This window comes from Arachis stenosperma, chromosome 6 (genome assembly GCF_014773155.1).
Source record: "Arachis stenosperma cultivar V10309 chromosome 6, arast.V10309.gnm1.PFL2, whole genome shotgun sequence".
Lineage (NCBI taxonomy): Eukaryota > Viridiplantae > Streptophyta > Magnoliopsida > Fabales > Fabaceae > Arachis > Arachis stenosperma.
The window spans coordinates 29,355,430-29,375,803 of NC_080382.1; the positions used below are offsets into that span (position 1 = coordinate 29,355,430).

The following is a 20,374-nucleotide window of genomic DNA, read 5'->3' on the forward strand; positions in this document are numbered from 1 at the left end:
TAAAATGTCAAAATTATTGTTGGAGTGGTAGAAATTTGAGAAGAAGTGAAGTGAAGTTAAGGTATGAAACAACTAAGGAAAGGAAATAGAAAAGGAAAAAAATAGTGAATAGTGTTTTTTTCACTTGGACTAAAAATTTGAAGATGAGTTAGCTAATTGATCATGGATGATGAAGTTTTAAACCTACTCTTGGTATAATTTTTAATACTTGACACTCTGCAGACATACAACCAATGACGATTTGGTTTTTACGCTAGCTTTCTTTGTTTGGAAATCATGGGTGCAGCTGCAGATGGATCTGCGAGAGGAGGTTGCACGGCCGCACGTTGAATCACAGTAAATCTCCTGACCGATGAAAACGTTGTCACGGTGAATCTTCCGACTGCAGGAGGGGGCTGCACGGCTGCACATTAGGAGGTTGCGTGAATGACGCACAGTGTGCGACTCGTACGTTTGCGGGGCGCAGTGCGACGTCGGTCGGTCCTCTGGACGGCGGCGGTTGATGTTGTTGGCGGAGCTTTCACCAGTGAGAAGGAAAAAGACCGAAGGAGGAGAAGGTATCTGAAAAAGTCACGTCACATGCGAAAAGAGGAGTTTGTAGTATATGTAACTGTCGCTGTTGCAAATCCTTATTTTTAATTTAAAATTAGAAATTATTAAAAATTCATTAATTTAATTATCATTTGAATTATTTTTTATTTTTATTATACATATTGTACACTAATATCATTGTCTCTCTATACTTTCTCATTAGGTATATGTAATGTTAAGTAGCTCATCTTTTTAGCCAACATTAATTAATTTTTTAAAAATAATTTTATTCATCTTAAATTCTAGATCATAACTTATAAACATAAATATTAAAGTTGGCTAATGTTGACAAACCAAAATTTAATTTCCTCTAATTTCTCATTAGATCTTTTTTAAAAGGTTTATAAAATTACCAAGTTAATAATAAGTAAAAATTTCAAGAAATATATGTTGAATTTTTATTAATAAAACATTAAAAAATTAGATTTAATGATTTTGTTAGTTGTTATATTTTTACTAAATTTGTAATTAAATTTCTGTATCTTTTTTCCTTTCAATTGAGTGCTTATATTATTTTTAATTTATTAATTAATTTTTCGTATAAAAATGTTTAAATTAACATATTTCTTTTAAAAAATATATTGTCAAATATCTAATTTATTTTTTAATTGAGTATTTTTAATTTATAAAAAATATTATCTTAATTCTAATATTTTTTATACTGATAAATACCTAATTATAAAATTAAAAATAGTATACAATAACAAGTTAACATCAACAAAGCCTTGTCCCACTTGGTGGGATCGTTTATGTGGATCAAACGACGTCATTGACTTCTATCATGTATTATGTTTATAGAGAGACCGTTTACATGTAAATCTCGTTTGACTACTTTATGGATGATTTTTCTAAATATTCTTTTATCTTTCACCTCTTGTCTATTTTCTATCTCATCCATCTTTCTGACTGAGTATTCTGTCAGTCTTCTTCTCACATATTCAAATTACTTGAGATGTGATTCTATCATTTTTTATAATAGTATAAAAATAGTATAAAAATTTAATTAAAAAATATAAAATTTAATAAAATTATAAAAATTAATAAAATAATTAAAGTAAAAAAATGATAGTAGAAGAATTCATGTGAGTCCATATGTAGAGGAGTCAAAGTAAGACAGGAGTTGGTATGGAAATTGATGGAAAGAGAGAAGAGGGGGGTTGTCCCACTAGAAAGGCGATAGTCATCGTGACCACATTATTAAGAAAACAAACGAAGCATAGCGAATGGTCAAACAAGAAGCAACTACGCTCACCACTCAGACAGTTAGTTGGCCGTACAACACTTCTTGGGATTGCTTCTCACTCCTTACTCCTCGCTCTCCCTCCATATTCCCATCCGCCACTTCCAATCTCATTGCCTCTTCTTACCTTTCCTGTTTCTCAATACCCTTTTCCCTCCCTTGAAAATGAGACAAGCATGAGCTAGTTTAAATTTGACTTATTAATAGTTTAATAAGTTAAATTTGTAAGTTGATGAGTCAAATTTAAATTTAGAATTGAGTTTATAAATTAAATAAATTGAGTTTGAGTTTAGATAAGTTCAATTTATTAACTCGTAAATTGGTTCGATTATATATATAAAATTATTAATACACATATTCTATATGTATTTAGTCTATACTTTTAATATTATATATATACATATAAAATAGTAATATATATTAATAATCTTAATTATTTAAAATTTTATATTTATTTTTTATATATAATTTTAATATAGGTCATAAATAAAAAATTTATAATTTATTAATAGATAAACAATATATAAAATTAATCTTTTTAAATATTTTTAAAACATATAAGTTATAATTTATTAATATAAAATTATAGATAATATTCTTATTATTTGAGCAAACTCACTCGTTAGTTCGAGCTAACGCGTAAGCTTTTGGTAAGCCGAACTTGAGCTTAAGAAATAGGCTCGGTTGTTAATGAGTCGAGCTATAAGCCAAACTCAATTTTTAGGAGCCAAATTTGAACTTGGTTTAGCTCGACTTAACTCGACTCACTTCTAGCCTTACTTCTCAATCTAAAATACCACTCTTATCTTCTTCTAGAATTTTAATAGGATAAAAATAAATAAATAAATTATCATTTTGATTCTAAAAAAATCTAAAAATTATATATAAAAAATTGAAAAATTTATTTTTAAATTATTTTTTCTAAAATTATTGTGTTCTTTATTCAAGAAAAAACCAAAAATCTAAATTTGGATTATGAAAATATCTCATTTTACTAAATAAACTTACAAAAAATTGTGTTAAGAGTTCTTTTTCATTTATATCTTTCTATAATTGGTGTATTTTTCAAACTAAGGTGAGGATAAAAAAAATCATTTTTTAGAGTGTTATTTTACCAAAAATTAAAATTTTTAGGTCAAAATAATAGTTTACTCAATTAAAAAAAGTGAAAATTGAATCAATATTTAATTTAATTTTTTATGGGATTTAATTTAAATTTTTAATATATATGTAAGTTTATAATTTGTTTTACTATTTTAATTAAAAGAAGACTAAAATTTTACTTTCTAACTCTTTTACTCACTTCGGAGAAACTTAATCCTTCATGACAAACTCATGCACTAATAAACATTCTCTCACCTTCATCTAATTTTTTTAGTACTTGTATAATTTAGAAGGTATATATACAAAATGAGTCAAAATATCTTCTAGACGTTTTGTTTTCAATTTTGTGCCATTCACATGAAACAAATGTAAAAAAAAAAAATCACTTAAACAAAATGACCAAATCTAAAAAGATGAAAGTACATAAATTTTTTTAAGTAAACTTGAGAAAAAAATTGCATTGAACTTTGAATGCTAAAACTTTTATAGAGCATGATTCTTTATAATTTTTCTTTTTTGAGATCCATTTTGTAAAGTCTAAAGTTTTTTGGAGTATCAAAATGGTAGTTTTTTGTAAAAGTGTATTTCACTGTTATTATAAAATATTTTTTTTTCTTAATTAGAAGCGAGATTCAAATCTAAAATTTTTAGATAAAGATCGAAAAATTATGACATTTGAGCTATAGCTCATAAAAGTTATTTATTGCACTGTTATAAATAAATTTGATTATTCATGTATTCGAAGTTTGATTATTCTATTGTATGATATGTTTTGATTATTCTAATAATTTTTTATTTATTTAAAAAATATATAAATTAATATGTAAAAATATATACAAATCTATGTAGTGATTTATTTATATAGCGTATATGTTACATTTTTGTGTGTGTATATATATACTTCACAAACATCTAGTTTGATTTTATTAAAATGTTTAAAAGAGCAACACTGTCGTTTATTAGGTTCAGAACTTTATCTTTTAGGAACAAAACCCAGTGACATTCCCTCCTATCTCCCTCCCTCTTTCATTTAGCTTCTTTCTTTTTTCCCCCTTCATTCCATATCTATATGTATAAAGCACCACGCATATATATATGTACATAAAAAATAAGGTCACTGTTTAATGTTATCGTTGATGAAACGCTCGAATCCGAAGTAAATTTCAATCTTTCCCTTCATGATGCGTTTTAGTTAGGAACTTATTATTAGGTTTATTATTTATTATATTTGTATTTCCCTTTTTATCTGACATTTAATTTCGTTGAAATGCAGGAAAGGGGTTAAACTCAGGGTTTGTATTGGGAAAAAGATTGAAGACACAGAATTATATGGTTCTCTTTAGCTTAGAGTATATATATGTTGCTTCAATTGGTGGTGGTCTTGGATATCTGGTTAGTTCTTAATTCTCTTTATTCTTCTTAATTTATTATCTTAATTACCATAATATGTGTTACTTATAACTTTCCTCAGAAGGCATAACCATATATAATACCATGAAAACTAGTAAATTAAGAACTCTGATATTGGAGCTGCTTTTTCGTACTATATCGATCGTTTGCGTGCTTTTCTTTGTTAGGTTATTTTCTGGGTTTTTATGCTCATCACCTCAAATATATGGTTCATTACATTTGTATTGACAAATGATTTTTTATATATCCACTTTTGTGCACACACATTCCTCGTTTATATATATTTTTTGATTGCTATGATGTGTAAAAGTTGTGTCTAATTTACTAAAAAATTTAAAAATTAATATTAATATTTAAAATTTATCATAAAAAATAAGTTAAATAAAAATTAAAGACCAAATAATAAATACCATAAAATTCACACACACATATATTACTTTTTTAAGAAAAGAAAAAAAAAGATAAATATTACTTTTAGCTACTTTTGAATAGTATAATAAAAAAAATCTTAATTAGAGAGAGTGAGTCTCTCACACACACACACACAATCTTAATTTGAGAGAGTGAGTCTCTCTCTCACTCTCACACACACACACTAAATATTAAAAAAGGGTAGGCAAACTAAATATTTAATTAGAGGATAATTATGATACCATATAAAAATACGAAGAACCAATACTCTTTATAACGCATGTGGGTAAAGAAAAATGACGTATTTTATGAACTAAAATTAATTTTTTTACTTAGTTAAGTCTTAAAACTTATGTTACACTAAAACTAAAAGATTATGAATTTAATTTTTTGAGTTAACAATTATATATATAATATGAGGAAGGACATTTTAAGGAAAAAAAGTATACACAAACTCTCCCTCTTATCCTCATTATATATAGTAGAAATAAAGTAGATATTATTATAATCATAGTGAGGAAGCATTGTTATATTAATGTTAGCAATTTCTTCGCAACTATTTCTGTTATAATAAAATTTGGGACAACATTATTTCTTCTAATTTATAATAAGGGATCAAACATTTTTAAAATTAAGAGATTAGTAAAGTAAAAAGTGAGTGTTTAATTATCTTTAAATTAAGAATAAATGAGTTTTTGATTGAATTAAACTCTTTTAAAATAAAAAATTTAGTAAAGTAAAAAAAAAAGAGTATTTAATCATCTTTGAATTAAAATAATGAAACTCACATAAAAAAAATAAAAAATTCAAAGATAAAATTTTTCTAAAATAAAAAAATTATTGAAGTAAAAAAAAATAAAAGTACAATCACTTTTGAATTAAAGTAGTAGAATTTATGTATGACAAAAAATTATAAATATAATTATAATTAACTTTTTATTTCATTATTTTATTAATTTTTCACTTTAAATAATTTTTTAAAATTCAATATTAATTAAACTTTTATTTTACTAATCTCTTTACTTTAGCCTAATCTTTTTCCTTTGTGATTATGAGGAATGGATTTCAATGCTAGAGATTATATATACTGATTAAGTTTGTGAGTATTAGACAGTCACTTTTTTTTGGTGTAGGAGTATGTGGGCCAATTTCCTCAGTTTTTATTTAGAGTTTAGGTTACAATAATTAATCGAAAATTAATTAAAAGCGGGCGACCAGCAAAATAGATGGATTGTTTTGTCGGTGCTGGTGCCTCTATTTGATTTCTGAATATCTGATATGTATAAAATTATCAGAATTTTCTTTTCATTCTTCAAACTTTTCAATGAAAAATGCCTGTACGGACATTTAATTTCTTATTGCTGCGAAAATGAATGGTGTTGTTGCGTGGTTAAGCCTAGTTAGGGTAGAATGAATGATTGATAGCTCTCTTGGGATTGCTTCATTAGCCGTCTCTCAAGTCTCAGAATATGTGAATTGAACAACTGATATGACATTTTATTCCTTAATTCTACTATTGAGTAGGATAGAGTATTATAGAGAAAATAGAATACAATAAATAATGTGTAGATATATATAACAAAAGATTTTTCTATTGAAGTATTTTATTAGAGAAATGATTGGATACTCTTCAAATAATAATGATTGGATGCATGTTAACTCTTGATAATAATTTTTGTACAAAATACATATCAGAATATAAAAATACACATAAAAAGTGATGTAAAATAAGATATGTATTTATACACAATAAATGAATATTTGGTTTACTAGTAAAATTTTTGTTCCACAATATATTCCTCACAAAACCATCCATGATCATTGCCATGTTTCTCCATACAAAAACCTAATTGATGATCTTCTTGTAGCTAAATGCAGTTGAAGTTTCAAATAATTTTAGTCTGTGATATTTGATATATCATGGTTTTGGTACTATAACTGTACTACTGTCCTTGAAACTACAACCAAAAGAAACAAAAAGCAACCTCTCCTCTCCTCTCACGGGCAAAAAAATATAATTTAATATATGTGAATATATTAAATTTGTTAAAAGATATTTAAATAAAAAAAGAGAAGAAAAAAAAATATGTATTTCTAGACACTGTATCAACTTTAGATCATATCAAATGATCAAATGATAAGCTGGATTAAAGTCACCACAGTGTCTTGCAGTTAATTAGGACATATGACACAGTAGAGATAAATAAGGTATCTCATGTTAGAATCTGAAAAGATATATATCGTTTTGAATTTGGTTTCTTTAAAATCTTTGCTTTTGTTATGGCCTCTGCCTCTTCTCTTTTGTTTACATTGGCTATCTTTACCGGACACAGTAGCATGAGTGCGACTCATAATCATGATAGTGAAATTTCTTTCTGTATTAGGAACTAATATTAAAACTTGGTATAATGTTAGGTGTACCAGGTTGGTGATCCTTATCTTAGGATGAGTTGAAGCCATCATCAAGAGGAATTTTTGCTATTTCTGAGGAAGAGTGGAAGTTGCAGACCATCTATTTGTAAAAAGTACTGACTGAAAATGGATATTGATGAAGCTGAGAGAGTAGTTGTGGCAAAACCAGTTGCTTCAAGGCCTAATTGTTCTACTTTCAGATCTTTCTCTGAGCTTCTTGCAGGTGCCATTAATGCCTCATCACCTCAAATTGAATCTTCCCAGGCAACAGTTTCTGCCATTAGACCAAAGACAGTGAGGTTCAAGCCGGCACTGAACCGCACCCCCGCTGCGTCTGTTGCTTCTCAGGTGAACTCTCAGTCTAGCAGTCACAGACTCTTTCCTGCATAGCTTCTTGGTTTTACAATTCCTATGGTGTTTTGTAATTTCAGGATGACATTTTTGAAGCTGCACTTTGTGATTCTTCCCACAAGAGTCCTAATTCTGACACCAAGCAGTCCCTCATATACAAACCAATGGCAAAACTTGTGTCAAGGACAACAGTTTCTCTTTTGGCAAATATGGTTAGTATATATACGTACATATATGATAAATCGAAATACTTCCTCTGCTTCCTTTTATCTGTAATTTTAAGTAAATATCTGTGATTGAAGGATGTACCAAATTTTCATAGTGACAAATAAAATGGAATGAAAGAAGTACAATTCTTTGTTATTATGAAGCTCTTCCGAAATCCATTTATGTTTTATCTCAATTCTTTTTCTCTTCCTTTGGAGAAGGGAAATTGCAGTACAATTCAGCAACAATCCGGGCAATCAATGGAGGGTGGTCTTCATCATATCAGCCATGAAAGTTTCGGAACTAATCTGAGCTCTGATCTTTATCACAGTCACAGCATTACACCACCTTCTGAAACTACTGAACCTTGTAAGATGATGCAACAGAACATAGAGGAGGATCAGAAGGCTTTAACATCCGCAATCAATTGCGATCGACCTTCTTATGATGGGTATAACTGGAGGAAATACGGGCAGAAGCAAGTGAAAGGAAGTGAGTATCCGCGGAGTTATTATAAGTGCACTCATCCTAATTGTCCAGTGAAGAAGAAGGTTGAGAGATCATTTGATGGACAGATTGCAGAAATTGTTTATAAAGGTGAACACAACCATCCAAAGCCACAGCCTCCCAAGCGCAGCGGAACAGCAGGGATGCAAGGATCAGGAATGGTGCCTGATGGAGTGGCTCAAGATGTGTGGAGTAACAATCACAGTGAGAGGAATGATAGCAGAATAGAAAACCAGAATGACACAGGGCTGCCTGCGAATTCGGTTTATGGGGTTAAAGTTTCGCAGCCTAATGATTCTATTTTAAATGCATGTGGGATAAGCCCAGAAAATTCGTGTGGTCTAAGTGGGGAATGTGAGCAAGGAAGCAAAGGATTTGAGGCAGAGGAGGAAGAATCTAGAAGTAAAAGAAGGTAAAAGGTCTTGCTACAACATTGTAATGTCTAATTGGATAAATAGATATTCTAACACTAATTTGAAAAATGGATAAGTGATTTGTCAAATGAGAAATTAGCACAAATTAACTTGATACATTTTCCATTCTTGTAAAACTCTCAATCCAGTAAGATATTAGTAATTCCATTTTTTGAATTGTGAAGTGAGTTCACTGTCATCATCATGTCTTTAATTAAAGTATATACTTTATGCTTAATGCTTCTCTTCCTTCAGGAGGAATGAGAGTCGATCCAATGAAGCAGCCGTGTCGGAGGAAGCATTAATCGAGCCTCGCATTGTGCTGCAGAGTTCTACAGATTCAGAGATAATTGGAGATGGCTTCCGCTGGAGGAAGTACGGGCAGAAGGTGGTGAAGGGCAATCCATTTCCCAGGTTTGTACTTATTGATTGTTCTTTAGTACCAATAATTAAAGTTGCATACACTCTCTGTCAGAATAAATCTTTGAAAAAAGTGAATTTTCGGTTCTGCTTTGTAGTGCTTTAATGATCTCTTCATTTCTTTGTATTGCTGTATGGCTGTAATGTAGATGGTGGATGTGAGATTTCCCATCATATCTTCACCTTATACTCTCCAAAAATTAATTTGCTAATAAAATGATCCCTGAAAGGTTGGTAATTACAAGTTTTACTTCCTGTTTCTAAAATGTGAGAGTTAAACTAAGGACTCGAGAGTTTAAAATCATACTCATATTACTACTACTAACTAGCATCTTGTTCTTTTTCTTTTCTCATTAATTTTATTCTGATAACATAAACCGACATATATTGCAGAAGTTACTACAGATGTACAAATGTGAAGTGTAATGTTCGAAAGCACGTGGAGAGAGCAATAGATGATCCAAGAGCATTTGTCACTACATATGAGGGAAAGCACAATCACGAGATGCCAATCAAGAACATCAACCCAAATGTCCCCTCTGAGAGAGATTCACAAGCTTCTCTTAGTAAAGACAAACCATGATTTTAACATGACAATCAAGTTTAACAATAACACACTACTATGATTCAATAGCTACTGTCTTAAAACCTATGAATTTGTATTGTGGAGTCAGTGACATACACCATTGTAACTCTTCAATTGTGGTGTGTTTATCCAGTTCTGGTCTTTCTCTTTTGCACCTTTAGATTGAAAGTAGAAAAGGTTTTGATCAAATTTCTTATTTCAATCTGATGGTGGAAACCGAGAAGATTATGAGTGAACCTTGTATGAAAAGGTTCAGCATAAAAACACACCATACTCTCTCTCTCTCTCTCTCTCCCTCCCTCTCTCTCTCTATAAAAAACCTTGTATGCTTCCACTTTATCATTACATAGATTAATGATTTGTTTGGAGTACATATATGTCAGGTATATGCTAACCTTTTATATTGCAAAGAAAGCACGGAAGAGACCTTCATTGTTACTATTGGTTTGGCTATTAGCCATTGACACATAAGATATTGTTAGTTTTTATTTTATGGTTGCATTTCATGTCTAGAGCTTTGTTTCCATTAAAAAATAGTTTATTATTGTCATTAATGTAGCCAATGTTGCCATGAAAAATTAGACAACATGCTTGGTGCAATGGCTACTCAGATGGTGCTAGAGCTAGGTATAGTCTATACCCGGTCATCTTGTTTGGAACCGGTTCATGTCGGATTGTTTTCTGATTTGATCGGTCCAGTCCAAAAAAAAAAAATCTCTCTTCTTCCTTTTCTGAATCTGATTCTGACGTACATTTTACACACTCAACTCATGAGGTTTTTTGGGTTTTTGGGGTCAAGTTCAGTGGACCGACATAAACTCACGCAGTCTGTTACTTCTGAGTTTCAAATTTTTGGATTGCGTCCAACTTCATATTTAGTCAACCCAAAAATGATACACGCTTCTTTCATTGTTTTATTTTCACTTTTCAGTTTGTTTTACTCCATTTTTGGTATTCTCGACAGAGTGTCGAATCAAGTTTGTATTAATATCTCAGTTCGGATAGCATATATGACTCCTCTAAAAAAGAATGAGCTCGACTCGAAAATTACTTAGCAACAGCGTTGAAACAAATTGTGTTGAAATACTGGTAGTAAATTTATGCCGAATAAAATAAAACATAATTAAATAAAGAAAACTTTGAGTAAATGAAAGTGTAAAAATTTGAGTTTTAAGAAAACTAGAATAATAATAAAATGTAAAGAAATGAAAGGAAATGGATTAAACAGAAAACAAAAGAAAATAAACTAAAAGTTAAATTCTAACACTCACATGCACTTGCACTCCATGTTCTTCCGTTGCATCTTGGGGCTGGGAATTTTGGCGAAGGTTTATCTGTGATGATCTAGTATATTTTGAAGAAGTCGCAGAACTCTTTTGAGTCTCTACTATTTATAGACCATGGAGATGGACTTTCCATGGAGCATGCTGTCCACTACCTTACTTCCTTGTTTTTTCTCAACCATGACCTTACCTTGACCATGAAGAATCTTGTCTCCTAAGTTTTGACACCCACATCTTTCTTAGTCTTCAAGTCCTATGTTTTATTTAGCTTGCTCCTCAAATTTCGCACCCATGTTCTCTACTTAGCCTAAAGGTCGAATAGCAAGTCTTGATGCTCAAGAAAAGACAATAACTACCTTTCGACTTCGACTCTCTTTGTACCCTCTTTCTTCGACTTTAGCTTACCTGACTCTACCTCTGTAGTCGAAACAGTTTTTCTTTAGTCGAAACTGTTGAGTTTAGAACACAATTAGCTTAATGATGATGACAAACATTAATTTATTGGGTTAAACACCCAATTGGTTTTAATAGCTTTATCTAGTTATGCAAGCCCAAAAATAAAAAGTGAAGTAGCCCAAACAAATTGGAACAAAGAAATAAAAGCTGCTGAATAGTTTCCAATCCATAAACAAACCCCAAATGCAAGGTAATAAACAAATCAAATAGGTTGAACGAAAATTCAAGCCAACCCAACCCCAAGTTAGTTCATCCAAGTTGAAACAAACCAAAGCTAAAGCTCACAAGCTCTTTTTGAATAGATTCAAGAAGAAATAGAGAGAAAGCTCCTCCTTTTGGTTCATAAATCAGAGAAGCAAGAAAGAGAAAGATTAACTAAAAAAGCGTTGTCAAATCACACTAATCAAAGGCATGTTTAAAGGTAAATAATTTTCTTTCGCATGCAAGTTGATTTATTCACTTTTTCTCCTACTCTCTACAACGCCATTTTTAAAAAAGTTGAAGAAAATGGTGGTTGATTTGTTCTGCTGTAAATCAAAGGCTCAAATTGTTACTTGGGGCCAAAGCACACTCTCAAAGGTGTGGATTTAGGATTATCAATGAGCAAACCATTTTGTTCTAATCTGCACTCCTCGGTCAAACAAACAACCAAATTTAAAATCCTTAATTTTTGGGATTGATTGAAGAAAAAGAAGGTATGATCTCTGAAAGCTTAGAGTCTAAGACGTTGACTCTGAAAGAACTCTAGCCGTATCTCAGATCAAGATACGAAAAGGAAATTAATTCTCATTAGAGCTAAAGGAGAAAGAACCCGAATTGAGAGCTGTGTGTAAAACCTCACTACTGAGTTTGAAGTCTTGGAAGTATTGCACCTATATAAAAGGGAGCACTCCGCCAAGATGAAGAACAAAGTCTTAAGTTCTTTTGTTGGGTTCAGTTCATAGAGTTTATGCTGTTATTCATCATCTCCTTCATGTTTTACAATTTTGTATTTCAGTTTTAATGTATATCTTTTTGTACTTTCTTTGAGAGGTAAAAGGCAAGAGAGGCATTGAGAAAGAGCCACGAGAGAAAAAGGCTTAGAAAAATACTTGAGAGAAAAGTCAAGAGTGATTTCAGATTTTATTTGGTTGTATTTTCCGTCTTGTATCATATACCTGATAGGTGCCCCTTGCTAAGTTGGGTAAGCACTTAGAGCATTGAGTTACGTATTAGCATAAACAAGTCAAGTTTAGGTAGAAACTTGTGTGCCCAGATAGGATCAGGTTGAGTCCTAGGAAATTGGTGTATGTAATACTTTGACTATAGTGAAAATTTGACCAATGTTGTGATGGAGACTAGATGTAGGTTGCATTGCACAAGGCAACTGAACCAGGATATATGGTTGTGTCATCTTCTTCATCTTCCTTTCTATTTTAGTTTAGTTTTTTGGTTTTTATGAGACAAAACAAAATTGTCTCCTAATTTATCCACTGCACAGATTAACAGAAACAAGGTTTAAAGTTCAATCTACAAGACTTGATAAATAAAAGTTAAAGACGGTCATAAATTCGAAACCCCTCTTTTCTAAGTCTTCTGGAACCTTCGATTGGTATGAAGAGCCAAGGTCTCAAGAATCGAGCTCAACAGCTTGGAGCAAAGATTCAATGGCAAACAACTTGGGTACAACCACTGTGGCCTACACGCTAATAGAGGGTCAATCAAACAACTGGCCTCTCTTCTTCAACGGGAAAAACTATGCCTATTGAAAAGAGAGGATAAGGATCTTCATTCAATCAATAGACTACAACATATGGAAGATAGTGATGAATGGTCCCAAAATCCCAACAAAGACAAGTGCTGATGGGGTGGTGACCCCAAAGGAGGGAGCTGAATGGAACGATGATGACAAAAAGAAGGTGGAACTGAATACTAAAGCTATCAACTTGCTGCATTGTTCTATCAACTTTGAGGAGTACCGAAAGGTGTCTAAATGCAAGACGGCCAAAGAAATCTAGGAGAAACTCCAGGCTACACACGAAGGTACCAAACAAGTCAAAGAAACAAGAATTGATATGCTGTGAAAAGAGTACGAGATGTTTACCATGAAGGATGGAGAAAGCATGATGAAATATTTGAGAGATTCTCAATCATTATCAACAGCCTTGATGCTATGGGCTCAACACACATTGAACAAACTCTAGTGAGAAAAGTACTTAGAAGCCTCACAAAAGAATGGAAAATAAAAGCCACTGTCATAGCTGAGAGTAATAACCTGAGTCCTATAATCTATGATGAGCTAAGAGGAAAACTTCTTGTTTATGAAATCACACACACAAGCCAAGACTAAAAAAAAAAAGGAATAGCCCTAAAATAAAAAATTAGAACCAAATGAAAGTGAGTCTATTGATAGTTTTTCAGATGACGAAATTGTGTTTTTTGCTAGGAGGCTATGGAGACTAATGAAGAACAAAGGCATGTACAAGGGCTCGAGCTCAAAGGAATACAAGAAGGAATTGAACAAAGTGATATGTCACAATTGCAAGGAGGCTGGACATTTTAAGTACAACTGTCCAAAACTCAAGAAAGAAGAAAAAGGGAAGAAAGAAAAGAAGAGAGTGCTCATCATGGCATCTTAGGAGGATCTTAAGAACGATTTGGATGAGGAAGAGGACTTTGAATACGAAGCTCAAGTTTGCTTCATGACTGGTGAAGACCAACTGGATGAAGTAAATTACTATGACCTATTTATGGATGATTTACATGTCATTATTGATGATCTTACCCATCATTATGAATAGTTGCTGAAAAAATATAACAAATATAAATCTGAAAATGAGGTGTTGAAAGATGAAAATGATTTCTTGAAAAAAAAAGGAAAGAGACCAAATATGCTATGTACCTTATTGAAAGACCAACTGGATGAAGTAAATTACTATGACCTATTTATGGATTTTACATTCATTATGATCTTACCCATCATTATGAATAGTTGCTGAAAAAATATAACAAATATAAATCTGAAAATGAGGTGTTGAAAGATGAAAATGATTTCTTGAAAAAAAAAGGAAAGAGACCAAATATGCTATGTACCTTATTGAAGAAAATAGATTTTTAAATCTGAAGTTGAAAGACTTAAAAGAAAGCACATTGTGGATCCTTCACAAGAACTTGTTGCTGAAAATGAAAGGCTAAATGAAATGATTAAAATATTGAATAGTGATTTAGCAAAATTTTCTCATAGTTCTACTAACTTGGACAAATTACTTACTAATCAAAGACCATTGTTTAAAAAATCTGACTTAGGATATGTGACAAAAGAAAGTGCAGTTTTTGAAAACTATTCTTCAAAATTTAGGGCTTCTTCTTCAAAAACAAAATCCACTTTTAACCAATCTAGTCTTGGATATATTCCCACCTATGAAGAGGAATTTAAAAAGTCTTATTTTGATGAAATTGCATCATCTTCAAGAACCAAATCTATCTCAAACAAGTCAGGTCTAGGCTATGTCTCAAAACAATGAGGTTGCTTTAAAAAAATCACAGTTTCACGAAAGAACCTCCTATTCAAGAAGCTCATGTACTTTTAAAAATTCTACTTTGAGTGCATCTGCAACAAGGGGTGCTAATAATAAAAATAAATTTGTCAAAAGAAATGCATATTTTTCAAAAATCAGAAAACCTCACTCTTTCGATCATTTCCAGCATCAAAACTTAAATCAATTTCAGCAAAATACACCAGAAAATTATTGTTCTAATTGTAAGAAAATTGGTCACTCTTACTCCCAATGCTTTATTAAAAAAAGAAAAGATTAGGAAACTAAACTTACAATGTTGTTTGCGAATTTAATGCTCTTGGACAACCTCAATGGATTAACTTAAAAGGATCGAAATAAATTTGGATACCTAAGGTTACTTAAGAATGTATGCAGATTTACCTAACATCTTAGAAGAAGAAAGAGATGTGGTACTTAGATAGCAGATGCTCTAGGCACATGACGGGAAGGTCAACATTCTTCATCAAACTCAATAAGTATGATGGAGGGTTTGTGACCTTTTGAGATGATGGTAAAGGTAAAATAATAGCTGTTAGAAAAGTAGGTAAAAAATATTCTACCTTTATTGATGATGTCTTTTTGGTTGATAGATGAATATTAGTCAGTTGTATGATTTGGGTTACTTGGTGATATTCAAAAGATTAGAATTTCGAGTGGTGAGTGAAAAGTGTAATGAGGTATTGTTTATTACAAATCGGCGTGATAATGTGTATGACCTCACTCTTGATGAACTAAATGATCAAATGTAACTTGTTATCACTCCAAAGAATCTGAAAAAGTGTCTATGGCACAAAAGATTGGGTCATGAAAGCATATTCCAAATAAATAAGCTTGTCAAGAAGGGATTAGTAAGAGGCTTTCTTTGATAAAATTTGACAAAGATATCACGTGTGATACTTGTCAAATGGGAAAATAAACAAAGAATTAATTTAAATCAAAGGAAGACATCTCTACTAAAAGACCACTTGAAATGCTCCATATTGATCTATTTGGTCCAACAAGAACTCAAAGCTTAGGTGATAAACATTATAGTTTAGTGATTGTGGATGACTTCACAAGATTTGGGATTGATTGAAGAAAAAAAAGATGATTTCTGAAAGCACAGAGTCCAAGACGTTGACTCTAAGGGAACTCTAGCCATTTCTCAGATTAAGATACAAAAAGAAAATTGATTCTCATCAAATCTAAAAGAGAGAGAATTCGAATTGAGAGCTGTGTGTGAAACCTCACTACTGAGTTTGAAGTCTTGGAAGCATTGCACCTACACTAAAAGGAGCACTCCGCCAAGATGAAGAACAAAGTCTTGAGTTCTTTTGTTGGGTTCAGTTCATAGAGTTTATGCTGTTATTCATCATATCCTTCATGTTTTACAGTTTTGTATTTCAGTTTCAATGTATATCTTTTTGTACTTTCTTTGAGAGGTAAAAGGTTAAAAAGAGAGGCATTGAGAAAGAGCCATAGAAAGAAAAAGGTTGAGATAAATACTTTAGAGAAAAGCCAAGATTGATTTCAGATTTCATTTGGTTGTATTTTCTGTCTTGTATCACGTACCTAAGAAGTGTCCCTGTTAAGTTGGGTAAGCACTTAGGGTGTGTGTGGTTCAAAGATTAAATTTTATTACTAGGAATGTCTTTCTTAGGAATATAATGCCTAGGAATAAGATTACTTGGAATATAAGATACCTATGTTTGGTTATAAATTTTAATGCCTTGGAATGTTATGTAATAATCTTAGGAATGACTAAATTTTTGTTTGGTTGAGTTTAAATTTCTTGATCATATTATGTAATATGTCAAAATTACCCTTACTCATTCAAATTAAAATATTAATGACTAAAATTAAATATAAAGCTAATTAAATATTATTTTTTTACATTATTTTTTTTAATTTAGAAAATATCTCTAATAATAAATTTACTAAAATATCCCTAATAATAAATATGTTTAGCTAAAATTATTATTGATTCTAATTTTTTTAGAATTTACTAAAATACCCCTAATATCAAATATCTTTAGTTAAGTTGTTTATTGGTTCTAATTTTTAAAATTTACTAAAATACCCTTAATATCAAATATGTTCAAATAAAATTATTATTGATTTTATTTCTTTTTAAATTTACTTAAATACCCCAATATCAAATATGTTTAACTAAAATTATTATTGATTCTAAATTTTTTTAAAATTTACTTAAATACCCCAATATCAAATATGTTTAACTAAAATTATTATTTGATTCTAATTTTTTTAAATTTACTAAAATACCCCCAATATCAAATATCTTTAGTTAAATTATTATTGATTCTAAATTTCACTTAATAATAATATATTTAATTAAAATTATTATTTTTTTACATTTTGAATTTACAAAAATACTTCTAATAAAAAATTTACTAAAATACCCTTAATAAAAATATGTTTAATTAAAATTATTATCAATTCTAATCTTTTCAAATTTACTAAAATATCCCTAATAACAAATATCTTTAATTAAAATTAACATTATCACAATTAAATTTACTAAAAAAGCATTACTATTATCCAAATGAAAGTTACAAAGAAGTCTCAAAAGTAAAAAATTACTAGCACTAATAAGGATACATGCACAACTCTTATACAAGAACACAAACACATCAACAAAATGAAATCAATATTACGACAGACAACCTCACACATAGAAAAATTATTTCAATTATTGAACGTGATGTCTTCTCCTCCATTGGTTTCACATTTTTTGTGAAAGTTGATCTCTCCATCTACCCCAACATAGATTGGTTTATTTCATAAGATTCTTTTGGAGCCCAACTGTGGTCAGACTTCAACAAAAGCAATATTTAAATCTCCGTTCTTAGTTACAATCATCAGGCTTGTATCACATTGAATAGCAACTCCATCCATGGTTCTTTTGCTAATCATTCTTGGCACCAAAATGCTCAGAAGAAACCAGACACCAAAATGATCTCCAACATGGTTAGAGAAAACAACAATAACTTCACCAAGGAAGAAGAAATTAGAGGAATGTAAGCAGGAGTGAGCTAACAACACGTGCAAATAACAAAGACCAGTAAAAAAAGATTTAACTATACAAGATGGATGGTCTCAGAGGTAGTGACAATTTAAGATTTCATCAGATACATATATCTGATAATATGTGCAATAGAATACATTATTGGCCAAACCATTAGTAAGGTATCTGCATTAAGCAAAGGCCAAGTATAATTTGAAAATTGATTTAAAAGTTAAAACGATGGGTTCTTCAATAGAGTAAAAACAATAACATACATATGTTGAAAAACAAAATAGATTTTAACATCAGGTTCATTGACAAATGAAAAATAAGCAGAAAATTAACACATTAGGGAACAAAATAAATAAACACACATTGCCATAACCATCTCCATAAGAAAATGAGTGATACACTGATAGCTACAAAGGATGCAATATAAAATCAAAATGCTTAATCCCTAAATGAAATAAATGGCTAATACGAAAAATATAATAACAGATTATAGATTTTATATAAACGCATCAGAGAGATTCCCATTTTAGACTAAGTCATCACTCTCCTTCGAGTGCTGATGTCCCTGTCTATTTGTCATCATTTGCGAATAGAAAGAAATACTGCATTTGCAAGCTTAAACATGGATTTTTCACACACAATACCTCAAAGAAATAATTATAATTCAAGCAGAGAAATTATAAATGGAAAAAAAAGAAAAATTTGAACTTCAATTCTTCACACAAGTAGAATGCCAGTTTAAATTTTTAAAAATCCAATAACGCAGAATATGCATTGCTAAATAGATTAAAAAAATAGAGCTTCCTATTCCGAAGGTGTGTAAAAAAAGGGAGAAAAACAAAATAGTGAAAGAAAAAGCGGGTGCCTCAGATCAAAATTGATATCATGGAATTAAATCTCGAAGTATATTAGGAATAATGTATTGTGGTTCAGATCTGAACACTTACGAATCCGTGAAGCTGATACACTGGTGTAGATTTACTGTATTTGCCTCTAACCAACCCAATCTCGTTTCTCTGAACAAATGACAGAGTTCAAAAAATGACCAACCACTCAAATTCAGAAGCACTTTTAACAGTGACAATTAAGAACTAAAACCAAAGCAAATGATTTACCAAAAGCAAAGTAAGAAAAACAAACATTACTTGAAAATGCACACACACACAAACACAGAGAGACAGAGACACATTATTACCAAATGGAGACATTTCAATGACACAAAAGCATTGACCTATGAAGTGAGAAATCATAGGAGACACCCATTTCAGAAAAATAGAAACTTCAAACAAAAAAGGGGGGGAGAATCAATGAACTTGTCGGTTAATCTATTTACTCTTGTACCTTTTCAAGACTTCACTCAATGAAGAGTATAACTATAAGAGAATCACCTTACATTTTCTTTTTTATCCAAAGTTAAACAACTAAAAGATTAATGCATTGAAATTGATTGTAGTACCAAAATTTACATTTTTACTTTTTGAATTCATTTTTTTATATATAAACTAACATTCAGATTTATCAAATCAAGAAAAAATAAATCAAAGCTCATTATAGTTTAGAGAATTTTACATGCACATTAATGGTAATGCACTAATGCTCGTTCACCTAGTCATCCTTCAATCTAATTCAAGACTTTATTCAAATCACTTGAATCAAAATATTAACTGCACATAGGAATTATACAAGAGTCATTCCACTCCCGAGTTGCTATTAATAAAAAGAAAAGAACCGGTGATCACATATCAAATTTAGTAATAGCAGTATGGAAATATCAATTCTCAACAAATACAATTACAACTGATCCTTGTTCCACTAAGTAAGTTGGCTAATTCAATTTTCAAACAGTCTAAAATATATCAACAAACAAATAAAACAGAATAAATAAATTGAAGAAGCATCGGAGGAAAACTTAAAAGGACTTCTTGTTATATGCCAAAATCTATAAACATGCAGATTGAATAACTGAACAAACTTGCACTATCATATGAAACTGTAATAAATATCACCATAATATACAAGTATACCAGAACATGCACACCAAAATACATTTTAAAACTGGAAAACTAGATCCCACAGATCTTTTAGCTGAAAATTAGATTGCCACCAAAACAACTTTACATTGTTACTAGTATGTAAAATTCATCAAGACAACAGGATAAAGAAGCAGAGCAATAGTAATGCAAGCTTAGTAGTGCATTGTAGCATGGCTCATGAAGTATACAGCACGGAAAGCCAAATTAAGACAAGATTAAGCATGTAAAAGTATATTTTTGTCAGATTCAAGCCAAATTAAGCATGTAAAAATATGTCAAAAGCTTAAACTCTTTATTGAGGCAAATCATCAAACATGTTGTTTGCATGCAACATAATCACAAAGAGCGTATAAGAAATCAAGCAAAATAAAAAATAACTAATCAAAATTAGCAGTCTA

General features: G+C 30.6%; 1 protein-coding gene and 1 non-coding gene across 7 annotated transcripts; one reads left to right on the forward strand and one right to left on the reverse strand.

Moving 5' to 3' along the window:
* Positions 1 to 3,877: 3,877 nt before the first annotated feature.
* On the forward strand, positions 3,878 to 10,153 carry LOC130932865 (WRKY transcription factor 44). 6 transcript variants are annotated; one of them, XM_057862307.1, is made up of 7 exons: positions 3,878 to 4,091; positions 4,209 to 4,327; positions 7,172 to 7,516; positions 7,600 to 7,731; positions 7,948 to 8,645; positions 8,902 to 9,060; positions 9,460 to 10,153. In XM_057862307.1, exons 3-7 carry the CDS (start codon positions 7,295 to 7,297, stop codon positions 9,647 to 9,649), a joined length of 1,401 nt encoding a protein of 466 aa, XP_057718290.1. In that variant the 5' UTR covers positions 3,878 to 4,091; positions 4,209 to 4,327; positions 7,172 to 7,294; the 3' UTR covers positions 9,650 to 10,153. The 6 variants fall into 6 exon arrangements, with proteins under 6 accessions (XP_057718290.1, XP_057718294.1, XP_057718293.1 ...); XM_057862311.1 differs by having other exon boundaries at positions 9,463 to 10,153; XM_057862310.1 differs by having other exon boundaries at positions 8,905 to 9,060.
* Positions 10,154 to 18,446: 8,293 nt separating this feature from the next.
* LOC130938678 (small nucleolar RNA R44/J54/Z268 family) lies at positions 18,447 to 18,533 on the reverse strand. Its single transcript, XR_009069835.1, has one exon. It is a non-coding gene; the product is annotated as a small nucleolar RNA R44/J54/Z268 family (small nucleolar RNA).
* Positions 18,534 to 20,374: the final 1,841 nt, after the last annotated feature.